Here is a 20,996-nt window from a genome sequence, read left to right as displayed (position 1 = left end):
CATTGAAGTGCATGATTAAGCTACAGGCAATACTGAAAGCTTTCTTAAGCAATGGGTGGCAGGACCGTGCTTGAAGCAGAATCTCAGAACCAACAAGGAACAACAGGAGAATGATACCAGGGTGGGAACCAAAGACTGCAAGAAACCCAGATATCTAATTTGCCCCTATATCTACACCAACAGCATAATCACAGTCCCAGCAACTATATACACAAGGTTAGATGTGCCTTCACATTGTCTTCCTCCAATGTGATACATTGCTATCATCTGCCAGCAATGTTCCTCTGGATTCAACATGACAAATAGATCAGATTTTGCACAAAAAATCTAATGAAAGAAAAATTGGAATATTTCAACTTTCCAGGACACTTCATAGCAGATCTCAAAGTCTAAAAAAGTGAGTCTTTAACAATATTGTTAAGCAAGAAATTCAAGAGGTATGTTCAGGATATCTCAGAAGGTCTCAACAAACACAATGGATATTTTTACACAATTATTAATTGATAAGGTATTTGTAATCTGTCTCACATGTACCCTGCATATGCTTAACCAACCTATTTTCCCTTCTGTTCCCTTAATTCCCCACTTCACCTCAAATGAATCCTAATCTAGCTATTCTGTGTATGTGATGAAGTGAACAGCAGGTCACAAAGGCTTATGCCTTTTTAATAGAAAGCATTAGTCAGAAATGATGCTACTGGATTTCCAAATTTTTGTCATCCTAGTCCAATATAGCTCTTCTCCTACAATCCCCCAAAATAAGATACACATATACTTAAGATCTTTTGAGGTATGAAAGAAAGGAATATTAGTTTATTCTAATAATTATGGAATGCATTTCTTCACTGCTACAAATAATGCCACTGTCTGAGGCTTACACAGTAGAAAATTTGAAAGAGCCACGATAAATTTAAAAACATAAAACAAAACTTTATAACAGTGAAATAAGAAAAAAATAAATAAAACAACGTGGCCCTGAGCAGGTTAAAATTTCTTTGAATCAGCTCCATTATCTATATATTCCTCTGGGATTTCATTGATTGATGAATGGTGGCCACTAGAAGTATTTATTCATATATGATCCAATAGCTTGGAGTGATTCAGGATGGAGCAGGCAGTTGTGTAAGTATAGTTTATTGGTCAAAACTATAAACACAGGGCAATAGTATAGGTACAATATATTTCAATGATGGGAACCTTAAAGGTAAGGTTTAAATCAGAGGTAGTATTCAGCCAGTTCTCTCCAGTTTGGGCAAACCAGTAGTGGCGGCTGCAGGAGGCTCCACCAATCCACCCCGACATAATGCATGAGCACTGTACATGCACAGAAAGCACTGCACATGTGCAGACACGGTGCATGCAAGCGAAGCAAGGGTGAGCGCACTCTTACATTTGTGAACAGGTAGAAAAGGTAAGTGAATCCCACCACTGGTTTAAATGTTATACCAACCAAAGGCCATTTTATATAGACTTTTTACCTGTTGTATCAGAAATCATGAATCCACAAAGAGCCTCAAATCATAACCCCATTCCTTCAGGGGTGCTGCCTTCCTGCTTCCCTTTCTGCCTATCTAGAGTAGGAAATCTCATACTGGTGGTCAAACAGTGCATCTAACTTGGCAGTATTCAGCTTCAGTCTGTTCTGTTCTGTCCTGGTTGGAGATGTGAATGCACCTTCTCCCCTGACTTGCCACTTCAAGTCTAATTTACCACCCAAAGAAATGAACATGTTCCATACAAAGGTTTCATACGCCATAATTTTGAAGACTCTAATGGCAGATGGCATGAAACATTATGCAAGTAAAGTCCCAGGGCAGTTACTATCCAGGATGCTAAAACACTATAACATACAATGCACATGCCATTGTATTTGGCATTATGAATGCTATTTTTCAAAGCATATTTGTTAGCTCCTCGCGTAAGTAAAATTCTTCTAAAGAAATGAAGAATCCTTCTTGGTTTCAGAAATGCTACTTCTCTTTAGATGAATGGAAAGCTGAGGTGCTTTAAAGCATATGGATTCAGGCTAAAAATACCGATTTGTTTTGTTTAGGTCCAAATCCTCACTTTTCAATCTTAATTCCAATACAAAAAATGGGAAAATGTAATCAAGGACAAAAGTTTTTAAAAATATATATATACATATCCAGTCTTTTAAACACGCCCCCGTTTTTCATTCTTATTTTTACTTTCTCTTTAGTCATAAATTACTCACACACACACACACACACACACACACACACACACAACTTTATGGGTGGAAATTTGCCAAAGAAAGGTGTACACCGATTGCAACTCTTTATTCTTTCCACCACCATCACCTACCAATAAAAAAGATTCTTTGGGGTTGAGAGGTGGGAAATCTAAGGGATCTGATTCATGAACAAGATTTGGAGAAGCTTCATGTTAAACAAAGTTTAAAAAAAGTTATTTTGCTATTGTAAAACCAAGACCACACCCTTGCAACAAGACAGACCAGCTGAGGGTTCCATTGTTAAAGAGGAGGATGGAACATGAAGATAAGCAGGTGACTGGAGTGCTGGATTAGCAAGGAATGCCTGCGGTTTCTCAATTTATTAAGATTCCTCATTGAGGCTGCCCCCCACACACACACCAATCTGTATGTGAAGAGATTAGGGCTTCCTCATGGTTTTTGCTGCAACAGCATTAAAAGGGATTTGGGGGCAGCAGCAGAGGTGGGTTCCTACCAGTTTGCACCTACTCGGTAGAACCGGTTCATCAAATCTACCGAACCGGTTAGAAGAGGTTCCACCAGTGGACCCGGAAAGCAGGCCACACCTACAGAAGAGCTTCCAACAATTTTTTGAAACCAACCACTGGCAAGGATCTTGTTGACAGCTATAAGACTTGCATGCTTCAATGCCAGAGTTTCTGAATCGCTACTTAGACCGACCTAAGTACTAATTCATAATTTCATAGCCGGTCACATGGGTGGCAAGCCACTCCCACAAAAGAGGCCCCACCCACAGAGTAGGTTCCAACAATTTTTGAAACCCACCACTGGGCAGCAGAAACTTCACTGTTCTTGCAGCACTCAAGCTGATTTTATTTTATCTGTGCAAGTGGGAAAGCCAGGGGGAGGGAGAGAGAATTTGTAGCCTCAATTCATTATTTGTCCACTACAATATATTCCACATGCCTTATGGTTCGTGCTATAGTTGCAACTTACCCAGTTTTAAATGTACTTTAATGGGCTGCCTGACAATTTCGCATATAGGAAGTTACTTGTATTCATGTGGAGTTCTGAAGCTTTACGTAGTAATGCATGGGGGGTTCACTGATTAAATTACAGTAGAAAAGACAGGTCAGTGAACTATAAATCATATTTTACATGCCCCACACCATGACGATTATATTTTACATGGTTAAGCTCTTTTCAGAGCAGCTTTAAGTTTATAAGTATTATGGTTTAAATATTATGCTGAATGTTCCCAGGCAGGAAACTCCCATGCTGTTTTTGATTTTGGTGTAACATTGTATAAACCCAGAAAGTGTAGTTGGTAAACCATGATTTATGAGAGGAGTGGGTAAGCTGTAGCCCTGGAAACCACCACAACCCATCCTACTCTGACTGTTGAAAAGTAAAGGTCCAATTTCCCACCATCTTGAGGTAGGCAACATCATCAAACTGTGGTGTAGACAGGCTCATTCATATTCTCTCCGTCCGCTCTCCCTCCCGCCCTCCCTCTCTTCCCCCCCTCACTTCCTTCCCCTCCCTCCCTCTTCTTCTTTCTCTCCTCTTCCTTCTTTCTCTCTGTCTAAGGAATTCCCAAAAGTTCCTTCAAAACACCACCTCCCTTTCCACGTACTATATGCAGTATTATTTGAATTACATTGTGGTTCTCAGTTTCAGGGGGGAAAATATTAGTGCAGGTAGTCCTCCCTTAACTGCTACATTTGGGACCAGCAAGTCCATTGCTTGGTGACATGATTCTTAAGTGAAACATCGCATGAACATAACTTGCAATTTTACTGACAGCGTCTTCATTGATTTTGCTTCTGAGAAGCTGTGAAGGTCCCAAATGGCAATCATGACTGCAAGATGCTGCAATGGTGCTAAATGCCTGCCAGCTGTGAAGCATTCAAAGCTCAATCACTATAGGAATGCTGCAACAATTGTAACTTTTTCAGCACCATCACAAGCAGTTGTCAAACAGGACAAACAGGACAGTTGTTAAATAGAGAGTACCTGTACTACCTTTGGTTGCAAAAAAGTTACTCAGTTCTATTTTATGTATTAGCACTATGGTACATAGGAATCTAGTCAACTGCAGATTAGTCAACACACCATGTTCAATGCATTAGTACTTAGCAGAATATATGAGCCCCACCTATAATACTTCACAATTTCTATTTGTTCAAGGAAGTAAAGGATGAGTCTGGTCCAACCTAGTGTTTTCCAGATGTGCCAGATGACAATTCCAGGAAAGAATAACCACACAAGTCAGAGAGAGCGCCAGGATAGGAAAGAGTGGATTCGTTATTAGCATGTTTCAAAACACGCTGCTATTTGAACAGCAAACATACTGCCAAATGAGGAGAGGAGTTGACCTTAGGTCTCACTTGTTCAGAAGATAAAACAACATGGATTGTCAAGGGCATTACAGAAGAAGAAAGCCAATTTATTTTAATTTCAACAAGTTTTCAAATAAAAAGAATGCTCGGCTTGTGCAAAAAATAACAAACATCTTGACTACAGATTTGGTGCATCTTGCAAAGTGTTACCACTTATTCTGGTCTCCTTTCCTACTAACAGGTCCATCCCAGATTATAATTTGCTACAACATCTCTTGTCTTTTGAAACATTCTATGGGAGATTATTCTGAAATGTTATCTGCAATGTTTGCAGCCTTACAAGTTTGTTTCCTCCAGCCCTGTTTTTGCATGCAATTCTTACAAGTGATTTTGACATTCCTTCCTCCTTTTTAAACAAAGTAGTGGTTAAGGTGTGGACCTAGAAACCAAGATAGTAGTCCCATTCTGGCTTGCAAAAGTGGCTGAGTGACCAGTCTCTCTCTCTCTCTCTCTCTCTCTCTCTCTCTCTCTCTCTCTCTCTCTCTCTCTCTCTCTCTCTCTCTCTCAGCACAAACCACTTCTTAGATTATGGTTGTGGGGAAACTAAGAGGAGGAAGGAATATTAGATAAGTTCTTCACCTTGAGTTCCTTATAAAGTAATGAAGACAGGATAAAAATCTAACAAAATAAATAAATTATTTGTGAGAATGAAGGAGAAGGAGTGCTGACTGCCTTGTCACATACCTTACACTACTGAATTTATTTCATTTTTATCCACTTTATTTTTCTCTACTTTTTGGTTTATTCTTCAACGATGGCATAGCCTGTAAAATTTGTACCTGTCTCACATGCCAGGTTATGTGAGAAAACATCAAGTAAATTCATACATGCGACTGACAGGCATTGACAGCAGAAATCAGTAAGCAGCTACATTAGGACAGAAAGGTGGGGACACCAGGGTGCAAAAAGCAAAGGATCTCGGGGAGAAGAGAGCTGAGAGATCCACCTTTCATCCTACTGGCAACCTAGTCAACTACAGAAAGGTAGGAAAGTCATCCATGTCTCTTTGGTGGGCTCTTCCCATTGGAAATTTTGAGGTTGTTTCAAACGGACAGTGCAAAAATTGCCCCAGCTCTACAATACTGATGACCTTTTTGACGATCTTTCACTTTTTATGTAGAGAAGTACTGACAGGATTTAAAAAGCAAATTCAAGCAGGCCCATTTTTCCGTTTAATCAATTTTGACAAACATCTCCCCAACTAACATCACAACTCACAATAAAATACTTGAGGGGCTCCTACAAAAATGAAGGAGTCAACCTATTTTCCAAAGCACCAGAATGCACAACAAAAACAATGCATGTTAACTAACGAAAGAAAGAACCTAGGACTAAGGAGAAATTTCCTAAGGGTGAGACCAAACCACCAGTGCAATAGCTTGCCTTCAGAAGTTGTGGGTGCTCCATCATTAAAGGCTTTCAAAAAGAAATGAGACAACTATTTGTCTGAAATGATATAGAGTCTCCCGCTAGAACAGGGAGTCAAACTAGAAGACCCCTGAGGTCCCTTCCAACTCTATTATTCTATGTTCTCTACATTCTAAATTGGGTGCTTCACAGCAAAATCAATACAACTGGCTGGACCACACACACATTAAATTCAGGGCCCGCATGATCAAGCTGCACCATTGTCCCATCCTGTATCTTTTTCTCCCAGGAAGGAACAGAAAGTAGCCAACTATGCAGCAGTTATAAAAGATCTTGGGCAACTCCAGGGAGTATCAGCTGATCACAGAAGTGTTACTTAATACCCTTTATAATTTAAAAACATGTAATAATCTGGGTCAATCAGCTGGATGCATTGTCATCGAAATTCATTTCCTTCTATTTTGGAAGCAGAGCATCCTTTTTATCTTATATTTATCTGCATGATGATAATGGTATGGTGGCCTTAGAATAGCTCCCTAGATGTGCATTGTGCCTTTCTTTCCTCGGATAGGATTCCACGTAGTGACATCTCATCATCCCTATTAAGTCCTGTCATCATCAGCCCTAATAAGGGTGCCAAGCGGCATCCTTGAGAATAAAACCTACCTGTTCTCGCCTTCGTCCTTGTAGGTATTCAGGAAGAGCCCGAAGTAGTCCGGCCCCGGCTGAATCTTCCCTTGGAAGGCGAACCGCAGCTCGTAGAGGCTGCCCGCTGTCAGGTTCTCCAGCAGTTCGAGCATCAGGTACTGGTTCCCAGGGGCCGTCCACACCTCCCCCAGCGGGATGCTGCGGGTGGAGTTGTCCGCCTCCTCCAGCGGGCCCCATACTGAAGCGCCCTGGTAAGTCATCTCGGCGCTGTGCAGGAGCACCACGGACGTGGCTTCCCGGCAGCGCACCGTGATGTTCACCTGTCCCGAGTGCGTGCGGGGCTCGGGCAGGCCGGGCGCCAGGTGAGGCCAGAGCAGGAGCGAATAGTGGATGGGCGCGACCTGCCGGGGCAAGCGTTGCTGGTCCCAAGATCCCGGGGGCCGCGCAGTGGGCTCCGCGCTGACGTTGGCCCAGGGCGTCGTCGCAACACTTGGAGTCAGCCGCTCGGATTCTTTCGGTCCCCGCGCGCAACGCCCGTAGAGGATCGCCAGCACCACGAGCGCCAGCAGCAAGGCGGCTGGGAGCAGCGCCAGCAGCAGCGCGGATTTCTTGCCCAGGTAGAAGCCCGAGCGCAATTTGGCGCTCATATCGACGGCCGGCTTTCCTCTCCGCGAAAGGGGGGGAGGCGAAGAGCTGCTCCTGAAGACTGGGGTGGAGGGCTAAATAAAAGCGGGAGGGGGAAGGAAGAGGGGTAGAGGTGGGGCGCCCCGTTTGCGAAACAGCCGAGAAGTGGGGCGGGCGCCTCGGGGCCTCTTTAGTAACTCAGGACCGAAGGTATCGGCGATCACACTTGGGCTAATAAAGTATCCAGTTCGGTGCAGTTCAAGACGAAAGCGGACTCCCGAAATGGCCAGCCGAAAGGCTGCATCCCGCTTCAAGCCCGAGATCCGCTGGAAGCAGGGCGCTCTTGGCTAAGCGCTCAACGCCCCAAGTCCTGCCGCGCCCATAGTCCCATCCCAACCTTTCTGTAGTACCAACCCTCCCCCCACCCCCGGTCCCCGGCTATCCTATTTCTCCGGAAGACCGGGGAAGCCTTGGGATTGCTTTCCTCGGCTTGTGACCCAGCAGCGGCGGGGAGGCTTGTCATCGGCCATCCTTCCTTTCCTTTGGAAGAACGACGCCCTAAACTGGAGGGCGAAGTGGGCGGACGCGAGTAGAGAATGTACTTAACGGGTCAGCTGGGAGTCTTCACAGAAAGAGAAAGAGATGCTGGAGAAGTTTTGGTCCATGGAGGTCTAAACTAAACCAGCTCTTCGGCACATAAGACAGCTTCTGTAACCCAAACATTTGAGAACTTCTGCTTTATGGGGTAGCAGTGGTAAAACAAAAATCCAAAAACTTTGAATGAAGAAAGCTTATCAAGAAGAAGTGAAGTATTTTCAAAAAATGCTTCATAACTGCAAGAGAAGTTCACAAGTCTTAAAGTTCCCAAGTTTGGACACCCCTGTGCTAGAGAAATTGAGGACGTGATATGAAAAAGAACATGAGAACAATGATTTCTAGAATAGCTTTCTCCAACTAAATGCCTGATGGATTGCTATTTTTATCATATGTAGCAGACAGGGCCTCTGAACCCTGGTAAGAGAATTATGTTGCTGAAAAGCAAACAAACATTACTTGGGTCTTCCTTTTTTCAATCTGTCTCCAGAGCAGTGTCCTTGTTTTGCTTCATTATGCCCATGCTCCACCTACATTGGACTGTTTGTACATTCCACATCTTTAATTTAAACCTTCAGAACTCTACCATATCTCATAGTTTCCTAGGGGGTCATTTTGACTATCAATATTGGAAATAAAGGAGAAAGTGCTATGGGATTTCCAGGGAATTTTTAATTGAAAGCTTCTTTTTTTGTCTTTTTTCTAAATTAGTTATATTTGATTTTATTTGCCTTAAATTTAATAAATAAATGAAGGAAAACTTATGCTACAGTACTATCACTCTATTTCTTTATACTCGGACGCAATCAAACTGTAAACATTGATTCAATAGAAATGAAATGCCTTATGTTTAGCAAGCCATTCTAACAGTGAAGTGGCGCTATACAACTACACAATTTCCCTAATGGCTCATTTTAGTTGAACTCCACCTTTTTTTTTTTAATGCATCCAATTGGGTATTGTGCTCAAAAATAACCTCTTTTTGCTTTTACTACAAGGTCTAGCGTCTGGTGAATTTTTTGAAGAAGTTTCTTGGAAGAAAAAGAGTTAAAAATATATTAATGTCCAAATAGTTTGTGCTTTACCCCAAAGTATGGCTGTTTGTCAAACTGGCAACTACTCTATTGTCTGTATTCCAGGGCCATTTTCTGGCAGAACATCCAACCTTAGTCATTCCTAAATGCTTGAGATTAAAGAGCCCTGCCCATCCAGACTAAAGGATAGTCTAGTCCAGCATTTAACATTGCACAGGGCGATTCGTATGTATCAGGAAGGTCATGCGTTTTTTAATTCTCTAAAGCTAACTTTTATATTGGTCTATAGTGTAATGACTGGAACTGTACACTATGTACTAATCATCATTGTATTATTCTAGTCCATATTATTCAACTTTTTCTTGTTTGTAACAGCAGGAGCAACATCCATCACATTTCTGAAATCCTTTCCCGATCGGTCCTTGTCTACTAAATATGTATATGTAATTTACATTTCTTTTTATTTCCGTTTAATCTTCAACATTTCCATTTGCTTATATTGAACAGCATTCACCTATTTTAAGATTAACGCAACCAGCGTGAAAAGATTATATTAGAGCTTTCACTTTATCCATGTTTATTACCCCTAACATTTATGAATAATTTAAAAAATATTGGTCCCAATATGAATCCTGAGGACTTCATTCTAAACATCTTTTCATTGAAAATCATTCACTCCTATTCCTCTAATTCCTATTCTGTTCCCATTTGTAGTTCATGAAAGCTCTGATTGGGTCAGGAATCTTTGTTGAAGGATTTGGAAACTATAAGTACAATGCCTAATATTGTATTTTAGCTGTATATTTAAACATTATGAGAAATCCAGATCATATTGGGATTCCTTTAATGTTTTCCAAGGTGTCTTCACATTGCAACTTGGATGATTTAAAGAAACCAGGAGAGATCCAAGACTAAAGTCAACACATCAATCCAAAAGGGCTTAAAACACCCAGTAAAAATCTCAGTTTATGGAGTGGTTGAATGCTTTGAGACCCAAATACTACACAATGGGGTGAGATCCAGTCCTTGCCACAGCTTCTGCCTACCTAGCAGTTCGAAAGCATGCAAATACGAATAGATAAATAAGTACCACTTCAATGGGAAGGTAACAGTGTTTCATGTTCCTTTGGCACATAGTCATGCTGGTGACATCACCATGGAAATATCTTTGGACAATGCTGGGTCCGTCAACTAAGAAACTGAGATGAACACTGCTGCCTCGAGTCAGACAGACCAGATAGGAGAAATCTTTATCTTTATCTATCAGTGACATAGGGAACTTACATTTAACAGTGGCAGCATTATGTGGGAGCTGAGGTTTTGGAGGGCCCACATCTTGAAGTAGTAAAGTTGAAGACACCAAGACACCAACTTGCAATTTTGCTTAATTACCATGCATAAACCAATCAATTAAACATTTGCAATGAGTTGTTTACACTATTTATGTTGCCTGAAGATGGAAAAAATAGCTCTTTACTTATGCAAATAATGTACTTTGATGAGCAAATAATTCATATAGACTTTGAAGGATCATTTATGGCACATCATTTTTAGTTGTGGTGGATATAAGTTCAGACTGATCAGAGATATTTCCAATGACCTCAGTATGCATACAACAGATGTGTTATTAAAACTCTTTGTGAGAACAGTGTTCATAACAGTGACTATTAAAGACAATTTATAGCCGAATATTTCCAGCATTTCTGCAAAGAAATGGAATCAAACATGGAATATCAGTGCTGTAGCACCTTGCTACAAATGGATTGTCTGAAAGATCCAAAGTTTGTTCAAAGTTTTAAGAAAGTTTTGTGACCAATTTCTATGGAAAATATTGATTTAAAAAAATTGAATTTGTTTTCTACTGAATATAGCACATGCAGTACAAGAACAAATAAAAGGTTAGGCTGCTTCTTAGATCCAACATACTTTGAGAGGCCTATGGAACAAATACTGTAGCAGAAATAACTCAGAACTTCTCATACAGAAACACAACACTTCTGTACTAGACTAACTATATTAACAAAAACTAGAGTGTAAGTGAACAACCCAAACAAAGAAGGAACGCAAACTTTTATAGTGATTGCTCAAGATGACATTTGGGAATGACACATAGACCAGCTGAAAAGAACAGAGGTACACAAGATAGTTGTGACTGATATGGTCGGAGACTTAGCTGTAATTCCAGTGTTAACCCTCAGTAACATCTATCCCCAAAGTAAACTTATAGCCAATGGTTTATCCATAGCTGCCAATAAGGTTAGAAACATCAAATATTTTTATTTGTGATGATAACTTTAATTTTATTTGCATATGAAACCACCAATGTACATAAAACACATCATAATTTATTAAGATAGTGGCAAAAATTGTGAATCTAATGAACATAATTGGTTTGCTTTCAGCAACACAACACACATTTAGAATATGGTTTTGGGGAAAATGTTTTTTTAATAATTCAAACAATCCAAATAGGAATGAGTAATAATGTTCAAAATAAAATATTAAAATATTCAAGTAGCGAGGAAGGGGACGGGGAGAAAAAAAGGGGTGCCTACCCAAAATTTGTTTTAATCCTTTGTTATTTTTATTTTTTTAAAAATCTGTCTGTCCTATCTATCTATCTATCTATCTATCTATCTATCTATCCATCCATCCATCCATCCATCCATCCATCCATCCATCCATCCATCCATCCATCCATCCATCCATCCATCAACCTATCTATCCCTTTCCCGTTTTTAATTAATTTAATGTTTTACTTAACTAATAAAAAGTGGTATTTAAAAATAAAAAATTCAATAGTTTTTTAGATTACATGTTTTTTAACAAAAAAACTGGAAATGACTTCATTGCATTTATGAGGTTGGAAATGCAGTGGAATCAATACATTGCAATCAATAGTTTTATTCCAAATCATTTAATTTGGAAAAGAAGTTATTAAATGCATTAACTTAACTTTGAGGTTTAATATTTTTGGATGTTTGAATCCTTTTGAAGCTTATCTCTATCACATGGGAGCGGACATCAAAAAGGCTATTTCTGTACTTTACTTACAGCCAAAAAAACCTATTGTTCAGTATTGGAAAGATATACATATGGTTCCAACTATTCAGTGGTTGGCCGAATTAATACAGATAAAAGAATTATTATTGTTGTTTAAGGAAGTCTGTATGGTTAACTGGGGCTGCCTCTATTTGTAATTTTTGAAAACTCTCTAGGACAAAGGTATCCAATCATGGCATCTTTCAAGACTTTAAGACTTGCCTGGCTGGGAAATTCTGGAACTTGAAGTTCACAAGTCTTAAAATTTGCCAAAGTTTGACATTCTGCTCTAGAATTCATGGCAACAAAAAGTCTACTGCTGACTAACAACATTTGACTGATTAAAGAAAAAAGACAGCAGAAGTAACAGGAAGTCATCTGGGTCAAAGAAAAGGATTTTCAATAAATTCTTCCCAAAAAAATTCTAAAGCTATTTGTTTACAGATATGCAATATCACTGGCTATACAGGACTGTTGTTCCATTGCATGATGAGAATACTTTCATATGTAAGAATTCTTCTGTGTTATATTGCTGTCATTGCATATTTTTCAGTTTCTCATTTGCTATTTTTGTTGCAGAACTCCAAAGTGAAAAACATTAAGGATTTATTTGTAAATTTTCTTTTAAAAATCACAGATGTTGAACTCAAAATTATCACTTTAAAATGGGAAACAATTTTAAGGTAAATTACCAAGTCTATCAATGGAGAATCCATTACCACCATTGCCAAATCTATCCACTTTCTGTTGGTCATGTTTTTCTCTTTCCTTTCATTGGCAGCAATTGCCAGTTTAGTTTGCAAACAGTTGCAATTCTGTCAATCCCCATATCTCAATCTGAATAATTTTATACACCACTCAGTTCAGCTGGCAAGATTGCTTGACATTTATTTGTTAAACATCAAGAATCTAGCGGTTAACTGGAGAATATGATGAAAGGCAGGCAAAAGCAAGGAAAAGTAAAGATAAGAACTGTAGCAGGGGTGGGTTTTGACCGGTTCGCACCGGTCCCTGCGATCCGGTTGGTCGCCGAACCCGGAAGTAAGTAACTTCCCCCCCCCCGCGCCTGTGCGCGCCCGCATACCCGCGCCCGCTCCTTACCCGGTTTTTACGAATTCTGCGCTTCCACGCATGCGCAGAACGCATACAGGGCCTGCGCGATCCTCCAGGAGCAGCTGGAGCATCGCGCAGATGCTAGTGCGCATGCGCGCACCACGTGCGTGCACAAGGACGCCGCGTGCGCGCGTGAGGACGCCGCCGGCCTCGTTCCAACCGAACCGGTTGGAACGGGGCGAGAAACCCACCCCTGAACTGTAGACAACAATTTACATTAATTATATCTATATATCAAAAGGCAAGAACTTTCCAGAGCCACTAGAAGCAATGTTGTGGGTAATTAGTATGGACAGTCCCAAAGGAAATGGTCTTTGTTATTCCAGGCCTGGGATTATGTACTTAATGATAACAGTAAAGAGATGGAAAATAGAACACCAGGTGATTCTCCTTGCTTCTGTACCATAAAAACAAACAAAAACAATTTGGTGGACATGAATAATGAATCCAACTATCTTGGGAAAACAAAGCCCCCCCCCTCCCTTTTCTCCAGGAACTGTGTGGTATTCCATGAGTTATTTTATCAGAACACTGGATACTCAGTAAATCATGAGCTTCTATCCCATTGGGCAGATAAGTAGAAGTAGACATGGCTGGGCTACAGAATCAAGAGGTGTTTATGAAGTATATTTTTGTGCTGCCGGACATGGATCGTGATTTGTGTAATGCTTTTCTGGTTATTCATCTTCTTTTTCTTGGAGGCTTAGACAGGAAATGCAGGGCAACTCGTAGACGCTCAAAAGAAGCCCAAGGTGCAGAAGACCAACTGAAAGACTTTGGTAACAAAAAAAAAGAAAAATTCTGGGATTTGGTATCTTGTTGCAAACTCAGGTCCATGAAGTGATTCTGGGCAGAAGGGCACTGGTCTCATCCAAGAATGATACAAACATGTTTACAGATTATTGAGAATCATCTCTAGTGATATAGAATTTGTCCATAACTTCAAAGTCTCTCGCTGACTGGCCCCATATTATTATCATGGCACAACTGAAAAGTTTGCAATCGGTAAGCTAGTTCCAGTTGAACTCTAAAACTCTAGAGAGTGGTAGATTTCTGTTCTAACTTTCTTATTTAACCTTATCAGTTAGTCCTTACTGATACATAAAGATGAGGGTAATCAACAGGAGCTCCAATTTTTTAAGGGGATTAACTCCGCCTGTACACTTCTAAATAATATACATTTCTAAATAAGACTTAAGGTTTGACTAATAATAAGAGTATCAGAAATACTGTTTGCCAACCTATGTTTGGAAAAGTATCATTATTTCTGACATAAGGCAAAATAGAGTAAAATGAGTTGGGTAAATGAGAACTAAGCAAACATCTGCACTCAGCAAAGAGGGATCAGGTTTCTTTGAGGCAAAATTCATTTGCAATATTAGTCAGTTGTATTCCTTCTAAATAATATTATTAAAACTGAAAAATTAAGTTTTAGAATGTGTGCAGTAAGGATATTTTAACCAGATGTGCATAAATTGTAAAATGTACCATGTTTCCTAATCATCCGTTTTATGAACATAATTTAAAGGTAACATTTGGAATTAGATTGAGAACATATTTACTTTAATTAAACATTCATTTTGTGAATTTGTGTCTGATTATAAAAGCCTTATGCCTCCAGTTCTGATAACAAAGAGCAAGATGAACTGTGGTTTTGAGGAAATGTACTCTATACTTTTACCTCATTTGTTTGCGTTAATTTCAGTCCTACTGTAAACATCAACTGTTCTAATGAAATCCATCAGGAAAACATGGATATCATGAATTCAAAGCTCTTTCATTCTATCCTTATTCAACATCAGTAGCTTAAATAAACCATTTTTAAATGTAAAGTTGCTCTAAGCTCCTGCATATCTCCATCCAGGTCATCTTCTTTACTCTCCACAATTACCTATAATGCCCCTTATGGCTTGGGTCCTCACTAGTTGTGTAATCTACCTAGCTAGTATATACCATCTGGGTTAGAGCACTATAGGTTAGAGTTACTAACCGGGCTGGAGGGAGATAGAGGCCAGCTTGCTTTCTGAAGTCAGAAAGTCTTTATATTGTTATTATTTAAAAAGGCTGTAAAACACTGCTCTTCAATAAACAAAACGCAGTTAGGTGGAATGCAATCCTGAGAGTTTAATTATGGTTTAACGTACTATGTTTTATAATTGTAAACAAGGTAGAAATTTGACAGCTGATATATAAATGATTATGTAAATATTTACACACTGCTAATAAACACATTTCCTAAACAAATAATTTGCAGTACTGTGTACAGCTGTGACTGCTGCTTCTTGAAGAATACACTGCAGAATAGGAAAAGATACGAAAAACAGCAACCAGGAGATTAAATTGGCTTCCTTGGTCATAGGCTAGCAATCAAAATGTTCAGGATTTTAGTGAGATGAGGAATGCAACATCAAGTTATGCCATTTTTGTGTCCCTCTAGAAACTGGTTAAGTATTATACAGATTAGCGCCAAGAAAAATATCTCCTTTTGTTATCCCAGGAGCACTGGAGGGGTGCCGGGCTCAATCAAAACATACCAGAGTTGGAATCATTTTTAAAGCTTTATTTATGTACAGAGAAGGGTGCAGGGACTAATCACTAAAGTAGCACACACCAATCTTCGGTGAGCTATTTTTTTTACACCTCACTACATTAGGCAAACAAAATCATAAGTTTCTAAATATCTAATCACAGCCCAGCTAAATGTCATGCTACACTGGGATATTCAGGATCCAGGAATGTTTGCGCAGTTAACTAAATATACTTCAACAGCAAAACAAAGCCATAAATTCTGAAATCAGTAGCCAACTATTATATTCCCATAATGCTTTTATGTTGTTTCAGCATCTGGAGGTACAGAAGTTTGAAAGATAACAAACCTGCTTGTACTGCATACATCTAAGACTTATCCAGTCCTATCTATTAGCTTTTGAAATGCTCCATTGTTATACTCTAAAGCACTTGCAGTTAAGGGTTCTGCTGGTCTCTTTATAATGCATCAGATCTGCTTATCACCTACTGTTTTCTGCTTAGCAACAGGCAGAGTCATCCAGAGAACAAACACTGAGAAAGTTGGTTCAGCTGGTCCATCACTTTTTCCAAGGGAGAGCCAATACTGATTTGCAAGTAATTTGGAACTCACAAATGAAGGCAAATATATGTGTCCCAGGATAATGTTGCATGATCTAATCTCAGCGAGTAATCGGGACCAGAGGTTTAGTTTTCTGAGCTTTTGGATTCACGTGGCACTCATCTCAGGGAACGTCTCTACCAGAATGTGTGGTAGAGGATAGCAATTTCAAAAGCACTTAAGACTTATATACTACTTCATAGTGCTTTACAGCCCTCTCTATGTGGTTTACACAGTCAGCATATTGCCCCAACAATCTGGCTCCTCATTTAACCGACCTTGGAAGGATGGAAGGCCGAGGCGATTTTGAGCCAGTGAGAACTGAACTGCTGGCAGTCAGCAGAATTAGCCTGCAATACTGCATTCTAACCACTGCATCATCACGGCTCTTCTCAAATTGGATTCTGCAATTTTGAACTACTGTTTGCAAACATTTACTACGTTAAATATTAAGCTGCAGAAAACCAGCAGTTTCTGGAAAAGGATACTAATTAGCTGACAATACAAGATTGTTCTCTTTTAGAAATGGAAACATATGTCATCTCCCCCCCCCCTCCACACACACACAAGCTAGAAGTCCTGGAACATATTTCTGACAACAAAAAGTAGTTTGTAATGGAAGGTCAGGAAATCCTACATGCATAACATTAAATGAAATTGGCACCTGCAAATACACATTTGGATTGCATGTAAAAGTACTTCTACATTTGGACACACTGAAATGATTAAACATACATAATATTTGAATTAGGTCAAAGATGAACTAGAAAAAATACAGCATTTAAGAGTCTCAGAGCATCTATAAATCCAGGCATCTCCTACATTCCAGGTCTAGTACCGTAGTTGGCTCTAATCCAATAAACACAAGCTATTGTAACTTCCTAGCTTGCATTTAAACATGTACATTTCTCTTTGCTAAATATGGGCAGCCGGGACACACTCAAAAGTTTAGTTTTAAAGAGAAAAGCAATTGTAATCATTCTGTAAATAGAAAAAGGAAACCATAGAAAGTGGGTGTTGTGTTTCCGTTTGTCAAATGAAGTTGTTTAGGTCATGTTTGTATTTTTTGACCACCCACTAAGTGATAGAATTCATGAAAAAAACCTAAGAGTAAAAATGTGGGATGGATCAAGAAATATTTCACTGAAATATAATTTAACTTCAGAAAATGGCTGACTGTATTTTAGAACAGTCAAATGCTCAAATGGGGCAAATATAAGAGAAATTAGAAAAACATCTTGACTGGGTTTGTACAACATGTTTAGCCCTGATGCAATTTGTTTGCTTTAGGGTATTTGCCAGAACCCAGTCACTGTGATTTATTTAACAAACTTTAGTTAAACCAAAATGTGATCTAGTTTGATATGCAAACCTCATCTATATACGCTTATCTAGAAAGAGCCAATTATCTAGAGCAATTGCCCTAGATAATTGGCTCTTTCAGAAACTTGTATTTGTTACAACTTCTTCCAAATTTATTCATATTCAAAAACAAGATCTTCATTTGTTAATTGAGATAAGCAATGCATAATTAGTAATCAGAAATCTTTTGCTCAAAACTTCCTTTTTCAAAATATTACTACCCTATATTTCATAAAACAAAATAATCCAAGAAAAATTACAGTAGGGTAGGCAAAGGAAAAGGTGATTGACGGAGAACTAAAGAAAAATACAAAATTTGTCTAGATCATCCAGGGCAAAAGGCAAATAAAGGTTTTACCCTGTATGTGTGTGTCTGCTAGAGAGGGCATTTGACTTCTGGATGCCAAAATTCATAGCAGTCATCAGTACAACTCAAGCTGTGAAAATATCCAGTGCACATCTGGTTTGACTTTAAGGAATGAGTTACAATTATTCTATCTTGAAGTCGCAGGTAATGTGTTGTCAGAAATTACAGCTTTTTTTTTTGACTGCTTAACTCTTCTTTTTGTATCTACAATAGATAAGAGAACAGCTAAATTTTGCAGATTTTATTATTTTAGGATAAAATACTTCTGGCTGTTTTAAATGAGGTGGGTGTAGGATCATAGGAAAGCATCTTTGAATTCTAGTGATTGTACAAGTTTATCAACAAATTAATATTTCATTCTTATCTGCAGTGCTAAAAAGAATGCTGGCTGTGCTATTCCAGTTGTTTTTAGGGAAGATCCATTCTGCAGACCAATTTTATTCTGCTTTGCACTCAGGCAGTTTTGATTAGATGGATCACTGTTGGGAGGACAGGGCAAATACTACCCATCTAACTCAATTTAATATAATCAATTCATATTTCATTGAAATCCAATGTTCTTGCTTTTTATGGACATATTTCAGTTCACGTTTCCTTAGAGTTGTATATTGTTATAGCTTCTCCCTTTCTGCAGACTCTGAATGAACTAGAGTATTAATATCAAAAATTTAAAAAACTTTTATTAATACACTGATAACCAATTAGTCTTATACATCACCATCCACATAGTGTGCGTATACCCACCCCCAAAACATCTTTCCTAAGAGGCATGGTTTTTTTTAAATAGCTCTCCAAAACTGTAATAAATAGATGACTGAGATAGCTTGGGGTAAGCTGTTTCAAATGTTTGTAAGCAACTAGGGTTACTCAGGTAACAGCATGGTAAAGATTGGGACATTAGGAGGTGACATAGACAAGGGACAAATAACAAAATGGAACAGGAAGGCAGAAAATGGAAACTAAACCGCTCAAATTGACCACTCATTGTAAATGGCTAGGAAATGGGAAATGATTGTAGAAATGTGCATTGCAAGAATTGTATCCTTCCCTTACCCCTTTTCCTCATTTCCCACCCTTTAATAGCTAGCAGTAAAGCTCTGAGACATAGTTGGCCACACAAATCTCACATAAAAACTATTTTTGGCAAAAGACTTCCTGTTCCAGACTGACAGAAGTTTCATCCTAAATGGTTCATTCTGGTACAGAACCTCCTTCCATAAACCAGTGTTTTTCAACCTTTTTTGTGCAAAGGCACACTTTTTTCATGAAAAAAATCACAAGGCACACCACCATTAGAAAATGTTAAAAAAATTTAACTCTGTGCCTATATTGACTATATATAAAGTAATTCTCCCACGGCACACCTTACACTATGTCACGGCACACTAGTGTACCACGACACAGTGGTTGAAAAACACTGCCATAAACAATTTCTACATCTATACTCATTTCTTCACTTATGGCTGGGTTTGTATACACTTTATTGTTTAAATGAAAAAATGTACAAATGTTTTCAATTATTAAAGCTACCACTAGTACCTAGATATCTTGGCTGATCTTTAAAAGGTTAAGCGGTGTCGAAACAGATGGAGGACCACTAGGAAAGTTCAACCTAGACAGGAAAGGAACAAGCACATCTGGAAAAAGGCAACAACAAAATGCTTCCATATTGTTGCTAAACAAATGATATGGATACAACCATGTAGTCATCAGAATTTAAACTCAACTGGAAGGGACCTTTATCTTTAACCTTGTTCCTAAAGCCATCAATGTAACTATCTCAAGTTTGGAAGGGCCTGCTCAGGTAATATAACAGTATGATTTGATTAAAATACAGGACCAAAAAATCCTAATGGCTGCTGGGGATGGCTAAAATGCTCAAGTTGCTCCCCAAAAACCACAGATGTGTGTGGGAAATCACCAATACATCTGACCAATGGGAAAATGTACCCTTCTGTATAATTAAGTTGTTAAACCATTCAAGCCTTCACTTGCAATATAAACATGAATTTAAAAAAAGAAATGGAGTAGCAAAAGCAACGTTACTTGCTTCCTAAATATAAGCCCATAATTATTGCAGAGTCCACATAATATTTTCTCCAAAGCAATAGCAATAGCAGTTAGACTTATATACCGCTTCATAGGGCTTTCAGCCCTCTCTAAGCGGTTTTACAGAGTCAGCATATTGCCCCCAACAACAATCCGGGTCCTCATTTTACCCACCTCGGAAGGATGGAAGGCTGAGTCAACCCTGAGCTTGTGAGATTTGAACAGCCGAACTGCAGAACTGCAGTCAGCTGAAGTAGCCTGCATTGCTGCATTTAACCACTGCACCACCTCGGCTCTCTAAAAAGCAACCTATTCCATCTCACTGGGATTAATACTCTCTCAAATTTTAAAATTTAATAGATTAATATTAGCTGCCATGTTTTTGTTTGGTGACGGACCTGTTCCTTTCAATTTTTGCTCCATAATCCTTTCCAAGAGTTGCCTTTTCTTCTTCTTCTTCCAGGTCCTGCAATATTTGTTATCAATCTTTTTGGCAAGCACATTTATTTGAAAACCAGTTTGCTGCCAGATTATTACATACAAAAGCCTGAATGTTGAGCACTGCACTTTTGTAAGAGAACAGACAGTTAACACTAACTAGCCCTTTTGAAGGTTATTCACAATTGTCATTTACCAAAAGCTCAAGGAGTTTGTTACTAAAAGCTATTTGCTCAGTTTAGTGTTTCCTAGGTAAATCACATTTTGGCTTGGTGTAGTATGTTAGCAAATTGAAGTGAAATAGGAGTTTTTAAACGTGTTCAGGACATGAAAAAATGGAAGCTACCTCAAAAATAAAAAATTCTGCCCCTCCCTCATCAAGAGGCAAAACTCTAGTGACTGAAAATTACCAATAAACAAAACTTGAGCTACTTGCCACTAACTGCTGCCTGTCCATAACAAAAAAAGCAGTTAGGAGATAAGGAATTGCTGCCAGAACATCTGCCTTGCCCACACAAACCTTCAGTTGACCTTCTCCAGAGGAAGGAGAAAGGGAAAGACAGGATGGCTTTGCAAAAGGCAGGTCAGGCATGCATAATGACTGTGTTTTTTTGTGTTTTTGCAAGATTAACTC

General features: G+C 39.0%; 1 protein-coding gene across 1 annotated transcript in view; it reads right to left on the bottom strand.

Moving 5' to 3' along the window:
- The window catches only part of LVRN (laeverin), a 48,005-nt gene extending 40,746 nt beyond the window's left edge, over positions 1 to 7,259 (bottom strand). The window contains exon 1 of the mRNA XM_087715824.1: positions 6,631 to 7,259. Coding sequence (XP_087571950.1) covers positions 6,631 to 7,259 — 629 coding nt within the window. The remainder of the gene's footprint in view (positions 1 to 6,630) is intronic.
- Positions 7,260 to 20,996: the final 13,737 nt, after the last annotated feature.

This window comes from Thamnophis sirtalis, unplaced genomic scaffold (genome assembly GCF_051295495.1).
Source record: "Thamnophis sirtalis isolate CommonGarterSnake01/CBP01778 unplaced genomic scaffold, rThaSir2_p1.2 scaffold_5, whole genome shotgun sequence".
NCBI lineage: Eukaryota > Metazoa > Chordata > Lepidosauria > Squamata > Natricidae > Thamnophis > Thamnophis sirtalis.
This window is presented reverse-complemented; position numbering and strand designations above follow the sequence as displayed.